Source organism: Dama dama, chromosome 30 (assembly GCF_033118175.1).
Source record: "Dama dama isolate Ldn47 chromosome 30, ASM3311817v1, whole genome shotgun sequence".
Lineage (NCBI taxonomy): Eukaryota > Metazoa > Chordata > Mammalia > Artiodactyla > Cervidae > Dama > Dama dama.
This window is the reverse complement of record NC_083710.1, coordinates 88274895-88295075: the sequence shown is the minus strand read 5'-3', so window position 1 is coordinate 88295075 and position 20181 is coordinate 88274895. Positions and strand designations below refer to the sequence as shown.

The window sequence follows — 20181 nt, the reverse complement described above, 5'->3', positions numbered from 1 at the left end:
CGCTCTCACACACACTGCTGATGGCAAGGCAAAGGGACAAGAAGTCTCTGGAGATGCCCCGGCAGAGATGCTCAAAGCCTGCAAAAGCCCCACCTCCGACCTAACGCACTGCCACATCAGGCACCATCTCCCTCGGAGACAATCAAGGACGAGGAATCCTGTACAGCGACGGGCATCAAAGGTCACTGCTGACAACAAGAAAGACTCGAAACAACCCCTACACCCAAAACCGAGGAGGAGCGCCACAAACTGTGAGGACACCGTTAAAACAACACGACAGACGTTTCACACAACAGTCCCTATGGCAAGTTAGAGCACATTTTAAAACATCGTGTATACCATGATGTCATGGATATTTTAAAAGCATATTTATATGCAAAGGGGGAAAAGGCTGAAAAATATACACTAAATTTCACACTGGTTATCTCTGCTGCTGCTGCTAAGTTGCTTCAGTCGTGTCCAACTCTCTGCAACCCCATAGACGGCAGATCACCAGGCTCCACCATCCCTGGGATTCTCCAGGCAAGAATACTGGAGTGGGATGCCATTGCCTTCTCTGCTGGTTATCTCTAGATGGCATCATTATATAATTATTTTCCTTTTACATTTCTCCATTTCTTGAATTTTATGTAACTGAATATGGCTTATGGGATAAAGTATTTTTTTAAATGCCTACCAGCATTGTTCAAACTACAAGAAAATGATAATAATAACAGCTACTCTCTGCTTAGCACATGATATACATGAGGTGCTGTTCTAAGTGCTAAACACTAATTCATTCAATCCCATGACAAGGACAAAGGACCTGGACCCTGGTGACATGAGACACACTCGGTTTTCTGTAAAATACCACTCCTTGAAGCGGCCAGCTGCCACTGAGGGTGACACAGGCGGAGAGGGCTAAGAAAGTAACGACTCGGTTAACAGATACAAACCTGTCAACAGGTAAGAAGTAAGACAACAAAGTCAGCACGACCCACAGCTGTGATGTGAACAAGTCTACCCCTCACCCTGTGAAACCAACACCAGAGTCAGCATGCCACCCAAACAGTCATACAGAGTGAGGTCAGAACACGTCCCCCTGAGTGGTCCCACCACTAGGGACCGGTTTCCTTTTGGTTTCAGGCACTCGTGAGCATCCAGGGCGTTACTCCCCGACATCCCCCTGCCCCCCCCCCCCCCCCCCCTCGGCTGTGGTCACTCCAGATAGGCAACGGTCTGCAGCTGCGGACGGTTCACTCACCACGCAGAGGAGTGCACAGCGAGGGGTGCTGCGTCCCTAATCTTCACCACCTGCTCCTCCAGGAGGCTCAGGAAGCGAGGCCGCCTGCAGCGGCGCGAAGCACCTCCTGTAGGGCCAACGCCAGCCCCGCGCGCCCCAGCTCCCCGCCACCGGTCCCCCCAGGGGCCCACGCAGCCCTGCCAGCCTTTCTGTTTACTTCCAGCACCCGGACCCTCATACCCACTCCTGCTGCCCAGGACCTGCCGAGCCACCACCTCTGCAGTATTCCTTAACAAGGCAAACAGCAGCCCTGCAGTGAACACTCACGGGGTTAACAGTGAGAACTATTATGTCAGACTGTGCCTCCTTCCTATAAAAGGAGGACTGGGCTAACTCAACAGACTAAGGAGTAAACTAAGGCAACACGTGCAAGTCCTTAAGGAATACAAACTACAGAAAGCAGCACGCTCCTGAGAGCTGAAATCAGGGGCCAGGTGGACACGGGAAAACTACACACAGGACTTGGTCAGCATGAGCAACATTCTCACAACGACCAGGACAAGTTCCGTCCTTCCACATGTACCAGGTGAATGACGGCTTCCAGACACAACATTCTCGAGCTGGAGACACTCACAGTGCCTGGCTCCTTTCATCAGCAAACTCGACTTTTCCAGGAAAGTTCCAACTTTCATTACCAAGGCATACATAATTCTAAATAGTGTTACTTTACATGCTTATTACACTATTAGAAACATGAGAAAAAAAATCTAAATTCTTATCAAATTCCACACTATTGAAGGAAACAAAAAAAGTCAAATAAGATGCTTACTGGGTAGCAAAAAAAAATCGTAAGCAAAATGAAAAGATCAAAGTCACATAGGCTGTTTTGCTAAATATGATTTTCCAATAAATTTTTACATTTTCCAAATTTCAAAATGTTTTCTAACCTAAAACCTAAATTGTTTTTCAAAGCTTAACAATAAATGCAAACTGTACAACAGTCCTTTAAAATTAAAACTCCGTTCATGATCAGAACCACTCACTGAGGGATAAGACTTGATTTTCACACTGTATTAAGATGTGTAAGCATGAAAATAACTGATAAAGTGATTACGTTGTTCCACTCCTCTTTTCCTTTAAGAAACCTGTGAATAATTTATAATGGTGGTAAACAAGAAAATACATATACCAAAAATAAGCAGTCTCTTACAAACACAGTTCAGTCTAAACCTCTGGAAAAAAGCACCTTGACACTTTACATAAAGAAAAAGCTAATCTAGAATTCAAGCTATCAATTTTGGGTTTCACATTTGTAATTTCAAAAGCTTTTTGTCAATCTCTCTTCCAGGATTTTGCGAAAACAAAGCACACAGAGCTACAAGGTATTTCAAAAGAACAAAGCCTTTCTCTGCTCACTCCCTTTCACATGTTTTTCTTTAAAATCCCTGGGAAACGGCCACACCTGTGTTGCATGTGTGAGGCTGTCTTTCAGAAAGCAAGCCTGTCCCTTCACATCACAGATGAGAACAAGGCTGGGAGTCCACCTTGAGTCCATACCACACAGAATTCCTTTCTCGGATGCTTATAAACAGTGTATGGGCTTTCTGATCTGCTTTATTATTATTATTACCTCTCATAAAGTTTTAAATACGACTTATAATTGAGCTTGAAAGAATGTTAACTAAACTTGTCTCTATATTAAATTTACTAGAAGAGATATTCTTAAAAATCTGCACAAAAAAAAATTTGCACAAAATAAGTCAAAATTGATTTTTGTACATAAAGTGAAACATCTGATACCAACTACAACTTCAAGGTCAACCAATCACAAGCATTTATGGAAGGCCTACCAAATGCCAAGCACTGTTCCAGATGCTTAGGATGTGTTAGTGAACAAAGTCTCTTCTAGAACATCTTTAAATAAGCTCTTAATTTTAAAAAACAGTAGCTATATAAATTTCAACAGTAACCTTTGGAAAACTAAGAATGGGTTTTTTTGGTTTTTTTTTTTTTAATTCAACTTTCTTTAAAACAATTCTTTCCTTAAAACCTGACACTGAAATGTCACATTATAATCAAAGTACAAACTGAGTTCTTAAAGATTGAAAAAAAAAACCAAAACACCTGAATAGTTTGGAAAGGATAATAAAATTCCACAACAACCAAGAAAAAGCAAAAACTGCCACAAACATTCATTATCACAGCCTGACAGGGGACTTCGATGAAAAATGACCAAGCTCACCCAGCAGAGGAAAAGGATCCTTCTGAAACAATGTCTCTCCCACTCCTGAACTGCCACATCTCTGCTCTGGAATCGCCTCTGAGTCTGATTTCCTCACAGATACCAAACCCTATCAACTTAGAGTTGATAAAAAACAGTACCAACAGATAAGCCTTCCGTAGACTCTTCCTCAGATTTGACGGCTTCCAGATTTACTTCCCAAGAAACCGAAGAAGCTGCCCTTTCAGGATGAGAACCCACCGCGGTTCCTTTGAAGATGCTTTCTTACGCTGCTGCCTAGGAGCTTGGCAGAATTCACCTCAGCACTCAGATCAGGAAACAGAGGCAGAGTGTGCTAAAGCCACACGTAGGAGACGCAAGATTTAAACCCCCAACAGACACAAAGCAGCCGCATTTCTGATCTAAAGCACTACCCCAGGATTTGGGGGGAGGGGGATACCCACATACGGGAAAAAGGAGTTTCCAGGGAGACGCCGCTGAAAAGACTGTACTTAGCGTAGAGACAAAATCCTAAGCAACGTGGAAACGACATCCCCGCCCAGAAGGCTCCCCGCGACGCAGCTTAACGTCTCTAACCTAAACGCCCAGTCAGAATGAGAGCCAGCTGACCTACAGCCCAAGGGAGACTAGGAGCGCGTCGAGGACGAGGGGCCCGTTTTCTTTCTCCGGGCCCGGCCTGACACCTGCCTGGGCTTCGCGAACCCACATGCGGGGCCTCCGAGCATCCCCAGGGCAGAGAGGAGGCTGAGGCAGAGACCGAGGAACCCGAGAGCACCCCTGAGGAACGAGCGCTTGTCACCGGCACCGCGAACCAGCAGAGCCCCTCTCCCCGTCGCGGAGGGCGAGACGCGGGGCTCGTCCCCGCCCCGACACCGCGCTCGCCCCTGGGCGCCGCGCGCCCGCGCCCCGCGCTCCGGCCTCACCTCCAGCCGCAGGGACGCCCCGCAGCCTCGCAGGAACTCGCGGATGTTGCTCAGGCACTCGCCCTCGCTCCGGGGCTCTGGGAAGACCTGCAACAGAAAGCACAGGCGCTGAGCGCCGCGCGCAGGCCGCGGGCGCGCCCCGAGGCGAGCCCGCCGCGGCCCCCGCGGGCGCGCCCGCCCCTCACGCAACCAGGCCGGGCGGCCCTGGCGGCCCGGCGCGACCCTGGCCGCCCCCGCCGGCGCCCGCGCGCCCGGCCACCGCCTCTCCTCACCCCTTTTCCTTCCTCCCGGCTGCACCAATCTCCTCAGGCCCCTTCCCTCACCAGGAAGTGGAGCGGCGGCGGAAGTGACGTCTTCAGACCGCGCCCCGGCCAGCCCCCCGCACGCGACCTCTTCCGGCCTCCGCCTCGCAGGCACGGCCTCCTCGCCTGGCTCCTGGCCCTCAGCCTCCGATTCAGCCCACCCGAGGCGGGCCACGCGCGGACTCCTCCGTCCCCGAAAGCTGGCGCTTTTCCCCGACGCGATCCCGCGGACGCAGCCCGCCCACCCAGCGGGGACCCGGGAAAGCTTGGCCTCCGCCGCTTCAAGCAACAACGAAGGGGCTGGCGAGAACCTGTTTTTCCTTCAGTTCTGCCCCGCCCCCGGCTCGAGGGGGCAGGGGGGCTAGAATTCTAATAGATGATTTAAACTAATTAACAACGTAAATTATGCATGTTGGGATTAAAGCTCAATGTTTTCTTCTCCTAAATATGGACCATGTGCTTCATCAATGATTAACCAAAATAGCCCGTTACTCTTCAGCGCGAAGGCTGCTGGAGACAAATGGAAACTGCAGCCTCCATCCCGGGAGAGGAACGGCGAGGGCTCACGCAGACAGACCTTCTGTGCTTGGTCCAAGGCAGAGCTGTAAAGGCCACCGACACGCGTGTAAGGAGTTACTAACAACCTCCCACGGCAAGAAACGAAGGAAACCAAGAACAGCACCAGTTACACAGAACAATCAAGGGAGAAGCCTGAGACCTCAGAAGAGCTTTTTGTTGTTCTGAACTACACATGAAGGCTTTTTACACTGAAGTGTCATCGGGAATTCGAGCATTCAGGACGTTCAAGACACTTTTGTCCTTCTGTCCTCTAGTGTGAAATCTCGACATTCCATCAGGTCTCTCTCAGGAATACTGTGGTTTCATGTCAAAGTGCTTAGGGCTTCTAAAATTACAAAAGAAAACCAGGCTGTTAGGCAGTGCAAAGATGGAGGAAATGAGACTTTTTTTACCCCCTAAAGTTTAAAAATTCCTAGAGAAGTGCCAACATGTTTCCCTCCAAATACTGAACAGATTTGTTTTTTCCAGTGGAACAGCAAAACCAAAGCTGCCTTCTAGTCCCATCTACTCCTTCCTCACACTCCCTCAGTCAGTCCTCATTCATGGATTCTGTATTTGCAAATTGGCCTACTCGATAAAATTTATGTGTAACCACAAAATCCATATTTGCAGCACTTTCTCAGCCATTTATAAATGTGCAAAGCAGCAAGAAATTTGAATTTCCTTATGCACACGTTCCCAGCTGAATGTGAATAAGGTCATGCTGTGCCATCTTACATTAGCTCTTAATGGAAGCAAATGTCCTTTCCACTATCTACTGGTGCCACGTTTTTCACTTTTTTTTTCCTTGGTGATTTCACTATTTTAAATGGCCCCCAAGCGTAGTGCTAAAGCACGGTCCAGTGTTCCTAAGCACAAGAAGGTTGTGATGTGCCTTACAGAGAAAATACGTGTGATAGATAAACCATTCAGGCCTGAGTTACAGCACTAGGGGCCCCAGATTCAATATTAATGAGTCAACAATACAGTACATGTAGAAAAAGGAAGAAGATATTCGGAGATGACATGAAGCCGTTTTGGAAAGTGCTTAAGTAACCTTTATAGTGTGTGATGCAGCTGTGGGAAAGATGGAAAAGCAACTAAATTTGTGGGTTCATGAGATGACAAGCAATAAAAAGAGCATAGTAGACAGCATTGTTGTGAGGCTGAAAGCCAAAGAAATGTACAGTCATCTTACCCAGGGCCAAGACAATATTAAACCCTTCTCAGCTAGTGCAGGTTGGCTTGCACAATTCAAAAGGTGATACCACATGAAAAATGTTAGACTTGCAGGTAAGCCAGGTTCTACAGATCGGGAGGCAGCAGAAGGGTTTAGAAAATACCTGCTAAGTGTTATATATTAAAAGGGTTATATAGAAGAGCAGGTTTTCAGTGCTGATGAAACTGGCTTATTTTACAAGAATGCTGGCAAGTGAACCTGTGCAATGCAAATGGCCCCCAAAGCTCCTGGCTTTAAATCATTCAAAGACTGGGTAACCTTGCTATTAGGTGCAGTCGCCAAGGGTGACTTTAAGAGAAAACCCCTCATGGTACACAGAGCACAAAACCCACGAGCATTCAGAGGGAGAACCTTGAACCATATGCCAGTCCATTGGAGATGGAACAAAAAAGCATGGATGGCATCTGAAATATTTCTGGGAAGTTTCCACAACTGCCTCCCAGAAGCTGAACGCTATCTCCATGGCAAAAACCTTGCCTTCACGGTTTTATTAATCTTGGATAACGCCCCAGTTCATTGCTGTTAGGAGCTCAAAAATGCCCACCCTGACATAGAAGTTGTCCTCATGCCCCCAAACATGGCATCTCTCATCCAAGCCCTCAGTCAGGGCATGATAAAAGCTTTCAAGGCACTTTACGCCAGGGAGCTTTAAGCCAGGCTTTCGAGGCTCTCAGCACCAACAAGGAGACCACCATACTGGAGTACTGGAAGTCAGTCACCATACGCAACATTATTGATCATATCAGCACAGCCTGGGACAGCATCAAACAGGCTACCATTAGCAGTTGTTGGGGAAACATTTGGCCAAACTGAAAAATTTTGAAGGTTTTGAAGATGTCACAGAAAATACGAAGAATAGTGTCAAAAACATAATGCATATTGCACAACAAATGAGTGGAGAGGGTTTCCATAACATGAAGGCAGGCAACAGGGAGGAAATTTGGGGAGAAACAACAGCAGAACCTACCAACCAAGACTCAGATGAGATGGCAGAATGAGGTGTTGAAGTCAGCAATGAGGATGGCAGTGCAAGTCAGCCTGAGACGGCAAGAATCGTCCCTCTTACAGCAGCCAAGATGGTGGAATGGCCTTCAGCCTTGGAAGAAATTTTCAATGACGTGGAAAATGGGGACCCTGTGCCCAAATGCAGCCTCACATTTAAGCACCTTGCCTCAACTGCATTCATCTCTTAGGCCAAAACACATAAAGATATGAGGCAAAAAGCCAAGTGGACAAAGTTAAAGCAATTATTTCAAGTCAGATTGGGAGGGAAAGTTGTTGACACCATCACCAACCTGTAAAGGCCAAACTCCTGTGGCAGGGCTGCCAGGCCACCCTCCTTTATGTCTTCCTCTTCTGCCCAGGGAGCTTCACCACTTTCCTTCAGTTTCCAGTGAAGTAAAAAGAAGTCATGTCCGACTCTTTGTGACCCCATAGTCCATGGAATTCTCCAGGCCAGAATACTAGAGTGGGTAGCCGTTCCCTTCTCCAGAGGATCTTCCCAACCCAGGGATAGAACCTAGGTCTCCCGCAGTGCAGGCGGATTCTTTATCAGCTGAGCCACCAGGGACAAGTTTCCAAGGGGCACGCCAACACTGAGGGGCTTCACCACACCGCGCACCGCCCTGTCACGTGTCACACAGCTCCACCAACAGTGAGGCAGTTTCTGTACGTTTGTAAACGTTTAATCTTCAGTTAACACTTTTGGAGGTTTTCTTTCTTGTGTTACACTGTACTGTCCAGTATACGGTATGCACACACATGTGTGTGTGTGTGTGTGTGTGAGCAGTGGACGTGTGTACTTTCTAGAACAGTCACCCGATGGTGACTACATTACACAATGCTGTCATTGAAATAGTGTTTTCTTATGAAGATACACGGCATGTTAATTATTTGTAAATATACAAATATGTTAAATAAGCCACCTTTAAACAGAAACATACCCAAAACAAGATTATGTATCACTTAGTTGACCAAATGTCGTGACCATAGTCTCAAAGGAAACTAACCCTGTATTTCTCCAGGAACAGTGGTTCAGTTACTGCTAATTCAGTGGTCATGGTGCCCTTGTAGAATGCAGTTACCACAAACAACAATTGCCTCAACATTTACAACTATTAATCTATCAGGATCTGTTACGAATTCTCTATGAGTTCACAAATGATGGCAACATACTACAGTTTTTCATAAAAATTAATTACAAAATGCTAATTATTATTTGACAATGTATATCTTAAGGCAGTGTTTTTTAAATGTTTAATCTTCAGTTAATGCTGTTTTCGAGGTTTTCTTTCTTGTGTTACACTATACGGTCCAGTATACAGTATGCGTGCATGTGTGTATGTGTGTTTGAGCACTGGACGTGTGTACTTTTTAAAAGTCACCCAATGGTGACTACATTACATAATGCTGTCATTGAAATAGTGTTTTCTTATGAAGAAGGTTTTCTTAAATGAGTTTATTTGCCCATGGATGATCACTTACTGCTGGAAAGAGATATGGACCAGCACCAGTTCTGTTCCCATCTTGGGGTTTTTTATGCAAACACTGAGAAACCTTGTTCATAAATTAAGTGCATGGAAATGGATGGAGTTTTATTAGGATGTAACTTGATTCTGTGAAACCTTCTGAGTTACATAGCCAAAGTCCTGATACAATCTGTCATAAATAAAAACTTGACATCATCAGCTAACACTTGATTGGGGTCTCCTTCAATTTCTGTGAAAGCTAAGAAGTACAACCCTGAGCTGCAGCCTGCAGTCATCAGGGTCACACCCCTCCCAGCGCCAGGGCCTCTGTGACCCAGCCGGGAAGCCCTCCCCCAGAGCGTGCATGCTGGGGACACACAAGGGCCGTAGCTGTGAAAGCGGAGGGGACAGCTGGGCCAGCGCCAGGCCCTCCTCGCACACAGGCAGCTTCCCGGCTCATCAGAGTTGAGCACAGGTGCAAGCTGAGGACCTAGAACTGGAGATGTGATGGTGGTGGTTTAGTTGTCGTGTCTGACTCGTTGTAACCCCATGGACTGTAGCCCACAGGTTCCGCTGTCCATGGAATTCTCCAGGCAAGAATACTGGAGTGGGTTGCCATTTCCTTCTCCATGATGATAAAAAAGGCAATACTTAAAAGCGCCCCCCCCCCCGCCCCATATTTTGCTGAGGAAGCTGTATGAATGGTAAGTGAGCACATGAAAAAGTGTGGCGCATCCTTAGTCAGGGGGGAAATGCAATTAAAACCACAGATGACACTCTCCACCCAGCAGACCAGTGAGCTGGAAAAGGCTGGCGGTCTCACGAACTGAAGACAGGGAGCAGTAGGAGCCCCACGCCTGTCAGTGGGGTGCTCGGGGAACCGCGGTGTCTCTCAGAGTCAGACACGCCTGAGCCCCAGCAGTTCCTCCCTGAGGCATTTACCCAAGCAGGATGGAAACACGTCCTCCAAAAGCCACATTCGAGAATGTTCACAGCAGCTTTATTTGCAGCCACCCGAAGGCAGGCTCCCCTGAGTGCATCCCCCAAGGTGTCCAGAGAGGCGCTCCAACAACTGCCCTGAGCATTTTCCAGCAATCCTCTCCCGAACCTCCCACCAGGACAAACTCCAGGCTGTTCCGCCAAAAGCTGTAATCCGGCAGAGGCATAGACAGTCCCAAAAGTATTGTGATTTCCCTTTGAAATACTGCTTTTGTAGTCCGTATATGATAAGGGGCATGTCTGATGTTCTGAGAATCTGCTACAAACTAGATCCCAAGGCAGCATTGAGGTCAGAGGTCAGACCTCAGCAACAGCTGCTGGGCTCCCGCCTCCCCAGCTTCTTCCCACCACCCACCCCACGCCCAGCACAGTCAGCTCCTCCTTGCAGCGCCTTCCCTCCAACTCTGAAGGTGTCCAGAGTCTTAGTTTCCAAAACTGCCACCAGGAAGAACAGGCCGTCCTACCAGTAAGGAATTGCACGGGCTTCAGCTAAGACGGAAAGCACAAGAAACTAACAGCTGGGAGACACCCAGCTGCCTGGGACCCTGGTCCCCAGGAGGGGTGGCTTCCTGGGGCGCCTCCACGGCCTTCTCCCTGCCCCCACTTTGTAAATAGTCTCTTCGTTAAATACTCTTCAACCATCTGTTTAGCGTCATCTGTTTCTCGCTGGGACCCTAACCCCAGTGAGCCTCCTGGTGGTACAAACGGAATGCGGTGTCACAGCGAAAGACGAAGAGCCATTTAGGGAAAGGAGTGAGTCAGCCACAGCCCTGCCACGGAACAGCGCACCGGCCCCCTGCACTGCTTTCAGAAAGAGGCGGCTTTACACCCTGACCTGTCACAGCCTCCTGCTTACAGGACAGTCCTCCTGGGCGGACACACTGCCTCTGTGTTCAGAGGGAAAAGCAGGGTGTGCAGAAACGCGTGGCCTGTCTGGAGGCACACAGCAGATAACAGAGGCTGCCGCCCGGGTGGGGAGCGGGGCCCAGAGGACTGAAGTGGGGACTGCTTGTCACACTGTACGTTTCCGTACCCTTTCAATTCTGTCCCACACGCAAGTATTATTAAATAAACACATTTTTAAAAAGAAGAACACTCCAGTCTTCATTCCTCGACAGGTAAAGTGGCCCTCAGAGAGCCCAGCTCTCAGTGAATTGGGGCCCTTATAAAGCAGATCTCGACCCGCCATGCCAAAATGCAAGGCAATGCTTACAACCCTAAATTCCCCACCCAGAAGTCAAACGGGCACTGAAGGGCTCGTCTAACTTGTAACAACCCAGCAGCCGTTGCTTCATTCTGACTAGTGTGTGGCTGTCTCCTGCTCAGGGGCCATGCTCATTCTGCACCCAGAGAGGCTGAGGGGAGGGAAAACAGGTCAGCAGAGCCCAGCAGAAGGCCACAGGGCCCTTCCTGCAGTCCCGCAGAGGACAGTGAGGCCGCTGTAGCGCCTGGGACCTGGCAGCGAGTTCCAGAGAGTAATCAGCTCCCAGGGCACACAGCCTGGGGTCACAGGTCATCTACGGGGAGCCATCGAAGCCTTTGATAAAGCACGTTTTACTCTGCTTCCCTTCTTCAACACAAGCCCTACTCCCAGGTGGATGCTACGGTCATCTGAGGAGCTGGCTGAGCCCGAAGGGCAGTCAGAAATGGAAATGCACGAAGCACAGCCTTCCCAGACATGAGGAGTGCCGGGTGGGGGCCGGCAAGACTGCACAGCCTAAATTAGCTTGGGTGTCCCCTGAGGCTCGCTTCCCACAGACTCCAAAAGCACATTTCAAGTCTCTGAGAGATGGTGGCGACCATCCCAAATGCATACCAATGCCAAAAATGGATTTTTAAAAATGTGAGCACAGACATTCCCCAGATAACCCGGGCTAAGCTTCTCCAACGCAGTTGTATTTTACCCTCACGGGAGCGTCAGATCAACAGGCAGATGTACAGTTATTGTCAAATGAGAGCAATCTGAACACCAGCACGCCACCCGCCCCGTGTGGCTGTGACCCACACACAGTGTCACAGAGGGGCACAGCTGGGCCACTCTACTGCCTCATTCCTTCCTGACACAGGAAGACAGGAGCCCAAGCTCACAAGGGCTTCCCAGGTGGCGCAGTGGTAAAGAAGCCGCCTGCAATGCAAGAGGCGTGGATTCAATTCCTGGACCAGGAAAATCCCCTGGAGAAGGAAATGGCAAGCCGCTCCAGCAGTCTTGCCTGGGAACGCGTGGACAGAGAAGCCTGGTGGGTTATACAGTCCATGGGGTCACAAGGAGTCGGACACGACTGAGCACAAAGCTCACAAGACAACTTATCGAGGCCTTGTACTAAGACTTGTCTTAACTCTAAACTCTCACCCGTTCACATGGAACAAGCATCCTTGTTCTTCCCCTCTCACTCTTCTACTTTCAACCCAATAGAAACATGCATTTTGGACCATAAAGAAAGCTGAGCGTTGAAGAATTGATGCTTTTGAACTGTGGTGTTGGAGAAAACTCCTGAGAGTCCCTTGGGCTGCAAGGAGATCCAACCAGTCCATCCTAAAGGGAAATCAGTCCTGAATATTCATTGGAAGGACTGATGCTGAGGCTGAAACTCCAATACTTTTGGCCACCTGATACAAAGAACTGACTTATCGGAAAAGACCCTAATGCTGGGAAAGATTGAAGGTGGGAGGAGAAGGGGGCGACAGAGGATGAGATGGGTGGATGGCATCACCAACTCGATGGACATGAGTCCGAGTAAACTCCGGGAGTTGGTGATGGACAGGGAGGCCTGGCGTGCTGCGGTTCATGGGGTTGCAGAGAGTCGGACATGACTGAGCGACTGGACTGAACTGAAACCAGAGCCACTGCTGACTTTCTTCAGCTCCATCTCTGCACTGTTTCTGGTCATTCCTATTGGTTTCCTCTCCCAATGCACACACTTCAGAACGGCTGGCCACGCCTGTGCCCACGGGCGGAAGAGCCCATGCAGAAGCTGTGGTCCCCGAGGGGAAGGTGCCGTGTACCTGCGCAGTGTCCATGCAGCAGCTGGGGCTGAGAGTCCGTCTCACTGTTCATACTGTTCGCTGAACCCACGGTAGGCGAGGTGCGAGCGGGTAAGCTGGAAGAAAACTCAAGGAGCCCCGGGAACTGCAGACAGGCTCGTTCTCCACTGACTGGCACCCAGCCGGAGCAGCAGACACGCCGTGTTCTCCTGTAGTTGACCCAGCAGTCAGCCGCAACACGGCCACGACACGGGCCAGGACACGGACCATAACACAGCCCCCAGGGCACTTCAGGTGGAGCTCACATGTGTTTACAGAACACACGTGGCCCGCGGCCAAGCCGGTACATCGTGACGCGCACGCGCAGTGCTGTAAGGACGCCCAGCTGCTACATAACCACGTATTTACAACACGTGGGGCGAGAGAGCCTGACCACCACCGTCTTGGCTAATTTGCTCTCTCCCTACAGAGTCCCTGGAGAAAGCAATGGCACCCCACTCCAGTACTCTTACCTGGAAAATCCCATGGATGGAGGAGCCTGGTAGGATGCAGTTCATGGGGTCGCGAAGAGTCGACCACAACTGAGCCACTTCACTTTCACTTTTCACTTTCACACATTGGAGAAGGAAATGGCAGCCCACTCCAGTGTTCTTGCCTGGAGACTCCCAGGGATGGGGAGCCTGGTGGGCTGCCGTCTATGGGGTGGCACAGAGTCGGACACGACTGAAGCGGCTTAGCAGCAGCTGCAGCTAGAGTCCCAGGATGGAAGCCGGCCCCCAGGAGCAGAGCTGTCTGCTGTCTGAACGGGGGGCTGGGGGCGGCAGGCTCACAGGTCTGCTCTCTGCCTCACGGACAACCCAGCTTCCTTCCTTCGACCGAGATGCCTCAGGTTAAGATGTCCCGTGTCTGCAGCCACTGCACTGTCTACCCCGCTATCCTCAGGTGTCCAGGAGGGGTCTGGGCCGCCTGCCATGGCCCTGGTTTACCGCTGTGCCCCCGCCAGCCTCTCCCCACAGTGAACCAGGGGCAGCAGTGGGGCTTCGGAGCAGCACCAGCCACCTGCTCAACCAGCCCTCCTGGCTCGAGACCCCATCTATCACTTTTAAACAGTCTGAGAAGCTGCACTGAAGCCTCTTGGCCAGAAGATGGGACACTCTGGAGACCACCTTGGAGAAGCTTTGTTTTCACCCGCAGGTTAGCAGAGGGGAGGTCTGAAGGCACACAGAGGGTGCTGGCTGACTCTGCAGATAGGCTGAGAAGCCGAACAGAGCCTTCACGCGGGGAAGAAACCTGAACACAGGGACAGGAAATAGCTGAAGATGCCCGCTGGCCGTGCGCCTCTCCACAAATAGCAGCTGAGACCCTCCCTGGAGGGCAGGCCAGGGGCGGGGCGGCCACAGCCGGGACACTTCTGCCGTAAAAGCCTCTCGCGTGAAAGAAGCCAGCTGAGACGTCATATTAACGGCGAGTAATAAAAAGGTGATAAAAGATCGTTATCGCCAACAGGCTGGAGTATCTGCAGAGGGCCGGCTGAGTCATGTAGGGCCGTGGCTGTCAGACGTGTAGCTGGGAGACATATTTTCAAACGGTCGCTTAGAAAAACAGACCTTCCTAGGTTAAAGACGAGCGTGCCAATGCAGACTCCGGAGTTCTAGACCTTCTTTACCACTGTGGCTGGAATACGTCCCTGTACATGTATAATTTGCCGGTTGCCTCACCCCTTGGCTCAAAACTCTCAGCAGCTCTCCATTTCACTCAAGGACAAGAGCCAGAGTACTTTCAGAGAAAGAAAAGATAAGACACGGACCGGAAAGAAGAGCTCATTTGCAAAACACATGTCTAGTCAAGGGCTTGTACCCAAAACATACAGAGAAGTACTAAAACTCAACAACAAGAAGACAGACAGCCCAGTGAAAAAATGGGCAAAAGACGTGAACAGTCTCCTCGCCAAAGAGGGCACAAGACGGTGTCTCGCTGTATCTCGCTGTCCGCTGAACCCAGGACAGGCAAGGCACAGCTGGACGAAGACGCCAGGAGCTGCAGGAACCGCAGACACACTTTACTGGCAGCAGCCAGGCAGACATCCTCTCCTCTCTAATGGCTGACGCCCCAGCAGCAACAACCACACAACTCAGCTCAACGCGATTCTGTCCTCAACTGGCCTTAACTGCAGGAGCTTTTCAGGTGGTGCTTATATTATAGGTCACTGTGCGCGCACCGTGCTATAAAGGATCTCGGCTGTTACATAACCACATTTTTACGAAACGTGGGGCGAGAGAGCCTGACCACTGCCATCTTGGTTAATTCCCTCTTTTCCTACAGATCGCAACGCAACTGACAGGTGAAAAGATGCCCCACGTCAGCTGATCAGGGAAGTGCAGATCAACACAGCAGTGAGACGTCCCTGCACACCCGTGAGACTGCGCCCCAGGCTGGTGAGGACCTGGGGTGACAGCAGCCCCATCCCCGGCCGGCAGGAACATGAGCCACAGAGAGACCGCGGAAGACGGCTCCTTACAAAACTGCACATCCTCCCACCCAAGGTCCGGCAGTCTTGCTCCTTGGGTAAATTCGCTTTACCCAAATGAGTTGAAAACATGTCCATGCAAAGACCTGAATATGAATGTATATAGCAGCTTTATCCATAACTGCCAAAAGCTGGACGTCATCAAGATGCCCTTCTGTAGGTGAGTGAGTAAACAGACTGTGGTTTACTCACTAACAATGCAGACAACGGGAGATCACTCAGTCATGAAAAGAAACGAGCGGTCAAGACACAGGAAGGCACAGCAGAGACTTAAATGCACACGACCGAGTGACGGAAGCCAATCTGAAAAGGCTACACACCGTGTGACCCTACGTGATGACATCCCAGAAGAGGCAGAACGGCCAGGGATGAGGGGACAGGGTGGGATGATGAACAGGCAGAGTGCAGAGAAGTCTTAGGGCCGTGAACCATCCCGCGTGACGCTGTGATGATGGACATGGGTGGTATCCAAGCCCACAACTGCACAGCGCAGGGCGAAGCCTCACGTCCACTACGGACTTTTCTCAGTGTATCAGCCTCGTGTCATCCACTGCAGCAGCTGACGCACACTGATGCAAGACGTTAACAGCAGGGGAAAGCGGGGAGGGCTGGATGGAAATCTCTGTGCTTTCTGCTCAGTGTTTCTGGAAACCTAAGACTGCAAATAAAGTCTACTGAGTTTTTTTTTTTTTTAAGTTAAAGTCCTTATGATGGCTGAGCAGGCCTGCACAGGCAGCTCTCCCGTGCCCTCCCTGACCTCACCAGCCAGCCACTACTCTCCCCCAACCCACAGTGGCCTCTGCTGTTCCCAGAATTTGCCAGCCAGGCTCCCACCTCAGGGCCTTCGCACCGGCTCTTCCCCTCGCCTGAAACTCCCTTCTTCCTGATATTCAGGTCTCGCCTTTGCTCATATGCATTGTCTTTGTTTAAATGTCACTCCCTGGCACACCTCCCTACCGGCCAGATGCAAAACTGCAGCATTACCCTACCTGCCCCTGCCCCCGGTTTTCCCCATAGCTCCAACACAAACACGCTACGCAATCGACGTGCGTGCCATGCGCACATCCAGAGAGCCTCCTTGCACATGGAACACACATTTCACATGCAGACTCTGTGTGAGGAGTGCTAGGTCTCAACACCTGGCACACAGTGATACAAGCACTGAGCATATTATCCGTTAGGTGATTGAATGGCTTACTTAAGGACCAGTGCCTGTGACTCGAATTGGTACCAGAACCACTTGGGTACAGCTTCCAGAAGTGGAAGTGAGTGACGCTGACAGCACCTAGAACCAAAAAGTAAGGCAACTGGTCTAACATGAGAACTGAATACTTGATACAGGAACCACGCTTTAAAAAAAAAAAAAACACATGGAGATATAATCACCATAGACAAAACGACACAGACGGAAAAGACGCTCTCGGGTTTTAGCATAAACGCGTAAGCCCTTTCTGTGAAGGCTGTCGGATGCATCCTGTTGCCGCCGGCCCCACCTGAGGCCGGCTGCCAGCCGCCACCCAGAGCTCCAAGGACAGCCAGCCCAGGGTCCGGGCTCCGCTCCCCTCCACGGGCACGTCAGCCAGGCGCCGCCGAGCGCCAGGCTCTGGTTTCAGGGATGGTTCCCCATCACCCAGGACGATCACTTTCTCCAGGCAGGGCCCATAACCAGCTGGCAGGCTCCCCCAGGCCTCGCCTCCTGCCCGAGGCCGGCACCGGGACGGCCGCCCAGGAGACCTGTGTGAGGACAGGCTGCCCTGTACTCGGGTCCTAAGCCTCACTGGGAGGCTGGAACATGCTGACGCAGCCCTCCCGGAATCCCAGCCTCGGTCAGCTTTCTTGCTTCATTGCGGCTGCCGCAGGTGGCCCTCACCACGTCCCCTTCCTTCGATCCCTTCCTCCCTGTCCCTCAGGCCGAGCAGACCACGTCCCCGGGCCCACGGAGTCGGTCTCCTCCCCTCAAGTTTTGAGCCCATGCAGTGAGCTGGACTTCAGTTATTCTACATTTCAGCTATGTAATTTCCACGTTTCTTTTGTTACAACTCCTTTTTCTTTGCTAAGATTTCCTAGTTTTCCGTTTGTTTCAAGAGAATCTGTAATTGTTTTTTGAAGCCTTTGTATGACGGCAGCTTGAAAACCCTTGTCAGGTGATTCCAGCCCCTTCATCTGAAGGAGGTGGCCCCTGAAGGTCCCTCGGCAGTACAGTATCATCTAGAAAAGCAGCGTGCTGTGACCGGACTTGGGTGGCGGGGTTGCCAGAAATTGTTTTCTCCGGTATTCAGTGACAAAATGCACTTCTAAATTGGCTTTTGTTGTTCAGTCGCTAAGCTGTGTTGGGACTCTTGCAACCCCATGGACTGAGCCTAACAGGCTCCTCTGTCCGTGGGGTTTTCCAGGCAAGAACACTGGAGTGGGTTGCCATTTCCTGGCCCAGGGGGTCTGCTGACGCAAGGGTCGAACTCCCATCTCCTGCCTTGGCAAGTCGGTTCTTTACCACTGAGCCACCGGGGGGGCCCTCTTAATCGGCTACTGAACTGAAGAGCGCCGAATGGACTGAAATCGAGACGCACACCCTCAGTAGTGGTGGAAAGCCAGCACAAGCCACAGACCCCCACAGACCTTCAGAGAGAAGAGGTCCCCAGCCTAAGGACCCAGGCCCACCCCCCGTGGGAGGCAGCAGGAGGAGGAGTCACGGCCCTGCTGACCCCCCACGCTGAAGAGTGTTTTCACCTGGATCCCGGACGCTACCCAGCCCCAAGCCCACAGGACGGCTGATCTACCTCTCCCCTTAAAAGCCTCAGTTTTAGACAGAACCCTTACCTACAAGTGTCTCCATATCTTTTGGTAACTTTCAATGACTCATCTTCTTAGTGAGCTACAGTTCCTCCCAACCCTAATATGAATATTCCAAGGATCCTGCCTTAAGTGCCCTGACTTAAATAAAGTGAAGTCACTCAGTCGTGTCCAACTCTTTGCGACCCCATGGACTGCAGCCTCCCAGGCTTCTCCGTCCATGGGATTTTCCAGGCAAGAGTACTGGAGTGGGTTGCCATTTCCTTCTCCTGACTTAAATAAAAAAGTCATCAGGGCGCCGCTGAGCTCGGCGGGTGCCTGGCAGCCCTCGGGAGGCGCTGCGGGCTGGCGGGCCGGCGGCCCGGGCTCGGCTGGTGGCGGGACGGCAGAATTTCCACATTGATTAGTCAACAGTGGAAAATCTGAAGAGATGCGAGCAGGAAAAAGAAACTAAACCAGGCCTGAAGAGCAATGCGACAGGCATGATGGAGGTCGAGTCCTACTCAGACGTCATCTCCTGTGACCGGACGCACCGCCGGAACGCAGTCCCCGACATACAGGGAGACTCCGAGGCCGTGAGCGTGCGGAAGCTGGCTGGCGACATGGGCGGGCTGGCCCTCGAGGGCGCAGAAGGACAGGCGGAGGTGCGCACCTCAGACAAGGAAGCCAGCAGCCAGCCCGAGAGCAGCGATGGCACCACCTCATCCTGAACGTGACCTTGCCCGAGGAGGCTGGGAGGGAGATGCGCCGTGGACCCGGAGCCCTGGCATTGCCCTGAGCAGTGTGTTCCAGGCAAGCAGGGCCAGACCGAAAGGCGGGCCCAGGGGCTCCCGCAGCCCCCTCCCTCAAAGGCCCTCTGCCCGCACCCCCAGGCTCCACGCCCCCACCACGTCCCCCCGCGCCTGGGTACATTTTCAAGACACTGTAACCGCAAGGATGTAAATTTATTCAGGGGGTGCCGGGACTCAGGGGCTGGGTCCTGACCCCAGGGGTGAGCGGCCCGGGCGGGATCACGTCCCAGCTCAGTCCCCTTGTCTCCAGCCTTTCCACCTTCTGAGTCAGGACACCTTCTTACCCCGTTTTTTAAAAATCACTTTTAAACTTTTTAGAAACTTTCAAACTTTTCTCAGCAGAGAAGGGAGGGAGCTGACAATTTACTTTTTTTTTTTTTTGGAAGCCATTGTGAGCTAAACTCTTGGACCATCTATGCAGCTCTGAGGTTCCCTCCTGGAGCTTCACAGATCCATTTTTAGGGAAGGGATTTTTGTGCTCAAAACCATCTTGATTAACTCTCTGCCCTTTCTACCAAGATAAGTGACACCTAGGACCCAGGAAATAAATGCTGATGATTTGTGGGGGGAAAAAAAAAGTCATCAAATCACAAGCAAGCCTCCTGAGCTTGGTCTCCTAATGGAGACTGTGTTTCTCTTCTGTTTTATACAAGAATTTCTAGAAGTAAACAGACAGGTGAGGAATCCCATTTTGCAGATAAATTCCAAGTGCCCCTTCCAATCCAAGGCAGGATTTCTTTCAAAACACTCTACCTTCACGTTTCAAGGCTCCAAAAGCCCGCCGTGAAGCAGCCAGGGGTCTGCTCTGTTCTGATCTAAAAAGCACTGGGTTAGGACATTTCCCCAGCACGGGGGTGGGGAGCTCACAAGATCAGCAAGCAGCCTGCGCTCACCTGTGGGGAAGCCCCCGGGGGCTCACACCTCAGTCCCCTGTCCTTACAGCGCCACGCGGGTCATGGGGCTGGCCCCAGGTTATAGCACCGCCAGGCCGATGAGCTCGGGGGCTGTGAGTGGTCCTGAAACATGCCCCCTGGACCGGCAGCATGCACTTGTGAGAAATGCCCACCCTCCCCAACCTGGACTGTGAAATCAGAAACTCTGAGTGGAGCCCAGCAGTCTGCATCTTCACAAGCCATC

The 20181-nt window shown here is 51.1% G+C and overlaps 2 protein-coding genes across 5 annotated transcripts in view; one reads left to right on the top strand and one right to left on the bottom strand.

The window, feature by feature from the left end:
* The window catches only part of ARHGEF7 (Rho guanine nucleotide exchange factor 7), a 76710-nt gene extending 71966 nt beyond the window's left edge, over nucleotides 1-4744 (bottom strand). For 2 of the 4 annotated variants that reach the window (XM_061133540.1, XM_061133543.1), the window contains exons 1-2: nucleotides 4660-4744; nucleotides 4388-4474 (exon numbers count right to left, since the gene is read on the bottom strand). The gene's annotated coding sequence lies outside the window, so the exon portion shown is untranslated. Of the gene's footprint in view, nucleotides 1-4387; nucleotides 4475-4659 lie in introns of those variants that run through there. The other 2 variants (XM_061133545.1, XM_061133544.1) reach the window with 1 other exon arrangement.
* Nucleotides 4745-18607: 13863 nt separating this feature from the next.
* Nucleotides 18608-18995, top strand: LOC133049532 (cAMP-dependent protein kinase inhibitor gamma-like). The gene has a single exon (XM_061133605.1). It carries the CDS (start codon nucleotides 18736-18738, stop codon nucleotides 18961-18963), a length of 228 nt encoding a protein of 75 aa, XP_060989588.1. The 5' UTR covers nucleotides 18608-18735; the 3' UTR covers nucleotides 18964-18995.
* The last annotated feature ends 1186 nt before the right edge of the window (nucleotides 18996-20181 follow it).

Excerpts from the sequence above, each read along its gene's own strand:
- LOC133049532 (XM_061133605.1), top strand. The coding sequence starts at position 18,736 with ATGATGGAGGTCGAGTCCTACTCAGACGTCATCTCCTGTGACCGGACG.